Raw genomic sequence first — 7120 nt, 5'->3', positions numbered from 1 at the left:
GGAACCAATCAAAGAAGGGAATCCCTTTCACACTTTTGTCAGGAATCTACGCACGGATCTCTCAAATGTATGAATGGGGATCACTTAAAAAACACAGTTAAACATGAAATATATATTTTTATTAATTATATCTCTATCTATCTATCTATCTATCTATCTATCTATCTATTTATCTATCGGTGTATCTATGTAGGTATCTATGTCCTTTTGTCTCTCCAGTTATGTGCAGTACAGAGCTCTGATCAGGCCCACAGCAGCGTCTGTGATTGGTGGATTTGCCCATTTTGTGGTCGCTGCAGGGCGGCCATTAACTGGAAGTCCAGCTGAGATATTCTGTGCTGCCATTTCGAGAAACAATTCATGCGTCGTTAGCAGAGCGAGTCCCACCTCAAAATGTCAGATCATCAATAAAATAAAATACCAGAATCAGATTTAAGGTCATTTCAGGGCTCTGTGCTGCTAACATAAAATGTACTTTGCACCCAGTGGGGAGTGTAAGGAATGGACTATGGAATGGAATTCAGTTATCGTGCTTGAAATCCTTCAGCTCTTTCTATCATTTAATTAATTTAACAATAAATTTGATTGGATATTTCACCGCGTTCTTCAGCTCCTTTCTGAATTTTATCTGGGTCACAGCGTAAATACAAGTGTTGGTGCAGGAACTGAGAAGCTGTAGCATTGTTGCTGTAGATTCTGTGATAAAAAGAGGGTCGGAGGCGAAGTAATAATAGCGAATACCTGCAATTCGTCTGTAAATATTGTACAAAACCTGTGTCATCCAAAGAACTATAAAACTGCCTGATATACTGAAGAGTAAAACGATGGATTTCCTTCGGTTCTCCATCTCTGGGTCTTTGTGATTCTCTCCATTGCTGCGGCCCCGCAGTCCCCTGCGGACTCTACTGGCAGCTAAAATACGTCTGACGGTCAGAGCATTGAGCAGCAAAATCAGAAATAACGGGACACAAGGGGTTAAAATGCAGTGAAACAACTCAAATGCGGCCAATGCGGGGGAAGTAAAGAAGCTCTGTTTATAGATACAACCCCAGGGAACATTGTCAATTACAAAATCACGTTCAGTTGTAAAGTACCAGGGGACAGATTCTAAACAGCCCAGCACACTCACTGTTCCGATAACCACAGCCGCCGTTTTCTCGGTGCAATATTTTGATTTCAGCTTCTCACAACAAATGGCCACAAATCGATCAAAGGTGAAAGCGACTGTGAGCCACACAGACGCATTTGTGGCTGCAAAACTCAAGGCGGCAATAAAACTACACACGGGAGTAATTTTCAGGAATGAATAGGGGAAATATATCTGACCAATCCAGGTCAAGATGGGATCAGCGATGACGACCAGGAGTTCGGCCGCTGCCATTCCCACCAGGTAGCGAGTGATACATTTGGAGAGACCGCACTTTCCTCGGCACAGGATTACAATCGCCACCAAGTTAACTGTAAGAGAGAGAAAGGGAAGCAGATAAATTGCTGATCAGACCTGGAGCCAAAGCAGCAGTTTGACAGGATATTGGCTGAAATTTCCAGCTTTACTTTTTCATCCAAGGGTTGAAACGGATTCGGTGACCTGGGCAGCGCTTCTGGGCAGAGAAATTTTTGGAACAAAGTTTTCGATTCTGAATTGGGAAATCGATACAGGAAGTGAATAAATTGAGCTCCGGATCAACGGGAAGGGCCGAATCACGTCGCAGTGCTTGTGGGGAAGGGAGAAGGGGTTTGGGGAGCCGGAATCTAACTGGTTAAATCCGGATTTGACTCCAGACTGAAGGCCAGGAAGGTTTGGGGACAGAGGGAGGTGACGCTGGTTTGTTGCTCCAGGTTAAATGAGCCGACCGGTTCTGACACTTAACGGGAAAGACCGAGAGACACGGTGGTGAGTTTGAGGCTTCGGATCGGGTAGGAAGAGACGGCTGGAGACCGTGCCAGTGAGTGAGCTTGGGAGGGAGACATTGAAATGTCAGGTGGGATTAGGATGGGAGTCAGAAGCATAGGGTTTGGGAAAACGGACAAACTGAAGCAACAGATGAGGAAACAGAGGAATCAGTGCAGTAGGAGGAGAGGCTGGGATTGACAGGGAGAGACTGCAGCAGAGTGTTAAAGGAAATCTATTTCATAGATTCCAGTAACAACTCAACTAATGCATTCAACCAGTAATATCTGTGGTTACTGATGTCAAGGAACAGCTCGTTGGGTATAAAATGTTGTCAATAAATTTACTCAGCAGATTCAATTACATCATATTCAATTTAATTCAAACTCATTTTTATTGAATAAAACTGATGCAGAGCGTTTAAATTACACTGTTTCAATAATTCTTTATGATCAATAAATCATGGATCCTATTCCTGAAATCAATTGAATTAATATTGTTTATTAAGGCACAAGGTAAAGAAAAAGAACATTCACCAAAACAGACTGAGGACCTGAGGATAAACACAGCGAAACCAGTCTAACAATAAAATCTCACCCAATCTGACAATACCTTAATAAAACCCTGAAGTCACATTTACTGTTAATTGTACTCGAAGTTTCAACAGCTCTAACTCTCTCACTTTCGCTCTAACATTTGCTTCTCTCTTGCCTTCTCCCTTCCGCATACTCTGTTCTCTCTTTGCCAAAGATCATTTTCACATCGGATTCAATCGTAACACCCTCCACCTGCATGCTGTTCACCATCACCGAGATCTACGATCCTATTCTCAGAGTCAATGGCCCAGAACTTGGTGTCGGGGGCTTGCCGCGCGTGCAAGCCCCCGATCTGCACTCACCCTGTGCGCTGACATCTGAAGCCCGGGCCTGCTTGCATTTCCTGTGTCAGGCCCGGTTCAGATGTCAGTGCGCAGTGCTTACCTGATCCAGCGGCGTAGTTAGCGCGATGAGCCGGCTGGGATCAGGTGAGCACTGTACAACCAATCAGGGGAGGGGAAGGTTCATTCATGAGTTTGAGAGTAAGAACTGCCAAACTCATGAAAACTACGGGGGCCCAAAACACTATTTAAACTTTAAATAAAAATTTAAAAAACATCCCAATCATTAAATTAAGTATAAATAATTGAAAAAAAATAATTTAAACAATAATTTTTTTTTTTGAGAAAAATACATTTTTAATAAAAAGGTTCTAAAACTTAACCTACCTAATTGTAGATTCTTTAAAATAATAAAACTGTGGGAAAAAAATTCTAAATTACACTAAAACACCACTTACCTTTAAAAAAAATACTTACGTGTGCTTATTACAAGTGTAAAGACTGGAGGCCTTTCGACATGCGCAAATCCCCCAAAACATAGGAAATCCATGACGCACGCGCTGCCCCCTACAGTGCACACGCTAGCCTCTTCACCTCTTGGGTTAGAGGAGAGGAAATGCCGGTTTTCAGCGCATGCGCTGTGCATGCTGAAAACCGGCATTTCCTCCGGCCAGACGCGTGAGTACCCATTCCGTAGTCACGCGTTTGGGGAGGAATTACTGCCCCAATATGTTCCATGGTGAAGCCTCTGTGAATAGTTTAATGTTTCTACAGATCACCCAAGTCGCCAACTGTTCCCGACACTGTTCATTTCGTCTACAATGGATGCAATAAACAGAGTCGAATATCTCTTCCAGTTAGACCTCACAATAATTGAAGTTCCTTCTCTGTAATTATAAAGTACAGCATTAGATGGCGCGATTGTTCAATTAACAAAACTCCAAAATCACCGCTGCTCCTTATAATCTCCAGGTCAATAGAAGGGCTTCTGATTCCAACTGATACAGTGCAAACTGATACAACATAACCACAAAACATTCAATTTTACAATGAGGTCCAGTGACAGTCACTGAATCCTTCCACACTGAAGCAGAGAAGGTGATGTGACAGTGTCAGCAGCAAAATCAGTTCAGTCACCAGGCCACTGAAGCGGCGTCAGATACACACACAGTGAAATTATGTTTCACAAAAGTGATAACCAATAAACACATTGAAATCCCAGTTAAAGTGAACCATGTTACCGGGGAGGGGGGACATTTTGCAGCCTCCTTGTAACACAGACCGTGAGCTGTCTCATATTCAGTCACTGAAAGCACATACAAGAAAAAATATTCCAGAGCATGTTAGTTCCACAACATGACAATATTAACGGCTCCCGATGATCTGAATCCGGCTCTTTGCACAGCCACCTGATTTCAATATATTCAGTACAGAGAATAAGCCAATAGCAATGCCAAGGTTCGATGAACAAAGGTGATCACAGGTTTAAAGCAGCGGCTGCAACACCAAAAGAGCATTCCATCATTCCACTGATTGGACAGAACAGGTGGCAGCGTGTAAAGCATTACCAAGTCCAGCAGCAGAATTAACACCGATTTACATCATTGACAGCTAGGATAAAGGCCTACCAGGAACTCCAACGGCCGCAAGAACAGGATAGTAAATGTCCTCTATCTGATAGATTACTGGATATCCCATTTCTGTGAGAAGCACAGCTGTGGTGGAGTGGAACCCACAGCTCCGGCAGGCACTCTGAGCTGATCCATTCCAATGGGCCCTGATTTATAAGTCTCCACTGACACGGTTATACCCCTGATCATTGCTATTAGTTACAGTCACTTGAACAAACACATTACATCATGACCTTCGACTCCGATGTTAATAACGTGCTGGATGAAACACAAACATCTCAAAGTCCAGGACATTTTCTTAATCGAAACTCTCGGGGGAATAAGGCTGGAAGCTTGGCTCATACAGGTCAGATCCAACAATAATGAGCCGCTTCATTTACAATTTTTATGTAATGGTTTTGACAATATTCACTCCTGCCAAATCATTTATAAATGTTAACCGAATTCGCTGCATTGTACACTGAATCCAGGGACACAGGCAGACCCGTTTCTCCCTGTACCTGCTGCTTCCCAGTTAAAACATGAACTTGGAGTCTCTGGCACAAGAACAGTTACAGTCCATGTTCAGGATTGCAGCCTAGAAATTACTGTGGGTGCCATTAGGGTGCGGACACTGAACATGCCACATTGACATTGCTCTCTGCTATTTTAGTGCAGGTGTTTTCCTGTTTATTCTACAATTGTTAGCGACTGCAATAAAATTAGAACAGTGCCATCTCCTGACACCATTGCTCCAGGTCACCCCTAGCTGGATACTCAACTACCACATTCCATAAATGTCAACCGATGCCAAATTCTGCTGTACAAGGGCAGCCCACCCAAGTCTCACTCGCCCTTCACTCTCGCCCTCACTAAGCCTCAGTGTCTCTCAATCTGCCAAATGATTTAATTCTAAATGATTTTCCTTGGGTTTAAATGTATCCAAGGCCTCAGCCTCCCCTCCAAAGCTACAGCAAACCCACCCGTTATCTCTGCATACCACTGACACTGGCCTCGTTCGGTGGGACTGTCCTCACTTCGGTCAAATCTTACCGATCTGATTGTTGCCAGAGTAACTCCAGAAATGGTTTCTCTTCCCACACCAGCTCCGTTAACTCTCGAGTCTCTGAACTTTACATCCCTGCCCCTCCTCTTCGTTGTCAACATGCTTCCCTTTGTGACATCATCTACAGACATGGGGTTAACTTCCCCATATCTGCTGACAACAGCCAGCTCCAGCTCTCCAACATCTCTCTTCACCCTCCACTCCCACTGTGTTATCAGGCTGCAACATTTTTGCATGAGCTGCGAATTGCTCCACTTTAACATTAAAAAAACCGAAACCATTATCTTTTGACCCACCACAAACTCCATACACATGTCGCCGTTTCCATCCCCCTCCTTGGCTGTTATCTCAGGCTGAATACGACATTTTGTAACTTCTGATCCTCATTCGTCCCTGATTTGAGCTTCCGACCTCATATCCTTCCCATCACTAGAGACAACTGACTCCAGCTGCGTAATATCTCCTGCCTCTGCCATTGCCTCTGGTCATGTGGCACTGAAACCCCCAATAATGCACTTATCAGCTCCAGACTTTCCGTCCTCTCCTTCAGTCCGTCGCCTCTTCATTTTTCTGTCATTGACCTCTCTTTTGGTGGAACTTCCCTGGCTTGTTTGCATGTTTTCCTGTCTGACTGGAGCCAGAGAATCTACAGCAATTGCTTATCTCCCCGCCTCAACCCCCAACCCCCACATCCTGCAGCACCGTTCCCTGTTATGACTCCCATGGATCTATCCTCGCTGTCCTCTTCATTCTCATCTAAATACTACCCATTGAAACTTTCATCCTTAGATATGTTACCAGCTTTCACATGTACATTGACGACACCAGTTTTAACTCCCCATTCATTCACTCGAACCTCATTCCTGTTTTTAAAATGAGTTGCCCCACGTCTTATATTGTATGAGGAACAATTTTCCCTAAACAAACATTGGCAAGGCTAAAGGAACCATCTATAGACCCAGCCACAAACATTGTATCCTAGCCTCCAATACCAATCCCCAGCATGACTGTTCGCTCAGAATGGCCTTCAGCTCCCTAGTTGTCTCTAATTTATGCGTTCAATCCATAACGAAGATCACCTCCTTCCACCTTTGTTGAATCGCCGCCTCCCCTTTTTCTACTGCCGATCAGATTTTGATAAGCTTATCCATGCCATTGTCTCGTCCAGCCTCGACAATACCAATGGGCACCTGGTTGAGCTACTATCCTCCACCGCCCATACACGTGTGGATCCAAAACTCTGCTGCCAATGTTCTCTCCCACGCTATGTCCCTTTCAAAAATCCCGCTCTCCTTGCTGATCTACATCGGATATACGTCCCCCAAGGCCTGCAGTTTATTTTTATTCCTTGTGTTACAATCCTTCAAAGGCTCATCTATCCTGTCTCTGTATCCTCCTCTTGATATACAAACCTTCCCCGAACTAACTGCTCATTCTAATTGGGCCGCTTGTGTATCTGCGCTCCTACAGCCCCACAATTGACCATCGTGCTTTGAGCCATCGTGGAACATAGGAAGGAACAAAGCGAAATAGGAAAAGCTGAAGGCCTTTCCGACCCTCGAGCCTGATGCGCTTTCAGTAAGATCATGGCTGATCGGTATCTTAACTCAATCTACCTGATTTGGCTCTGTTAACTTCAACACCCTTGCTAACAAAAATCTAACCATCTCAGTGTT

The 7120-nt window shown here is 44.2% G+C and overlaps 1 protein-coding gene across 1 annotated transcript; it reads right to left on the bottom strand.

Annotated features, from left to right (window-relative positions):
• Positions 1-556: 556 nt before the first annotated feature.
• Positions 557-4466, bottom strand: LOC147087637 (putative G protein-coupled receptor 139). The gene is made up of 2 exons (XM_085977965.1): positions 4397-4466; positions 557-1458 (listed from the first exon to the last, which is right to left on the bottom strand). The coding sequence occupies exons 1-2, from the start codon at positions 4464-4466 to the stop codon at positions 557-559; spliced, it is 972 nt and encodes a 323-aa protein (XP_085834091.1).
• Positions 4467-7120: the final 2654 nt, after the last annotated feature.

Source organism: Somniosus microcephalus, unplaced genomic scaffold, assembly GCF_052327205.1.
Source record: "Somniosus microcephalus isolate GS21.2 unplaced genomic scaffold, FLI_Smic_1.0 unresolved_chr5, whole genome shotgun sequence".
Taxonomy (NCBI): Eukaryota; Metazoa; Chordata; class Chondrichthyes; order Squaliformes; family Somniosidae; genus Somniosus; species Somniosus microcephalus.
Note: the sequence above shows the minus strand (reverse complement) of the source record. Positions and strands in the feature narration are given on the sequence as shown.

What these genes read in the sequence shown, in the direction of transcription:
- LOC147087637 (XM_085977965.1), bottom strand. Translation starts at nt 4,466, where the DNA reads ATGGGATATCCAGTAATCTATCAGATAGAGGACATTTACTATCCTGTT. An exon ending in TGCGGCCGTTGGAGTTCCTG is followed by an intron (nt 1,459 to 4,396) that starts GTAGGCCTTTAT and finishes TCTCTCTTACAG; the next exon opens with TTAACTTGGTGGCGATTGTA.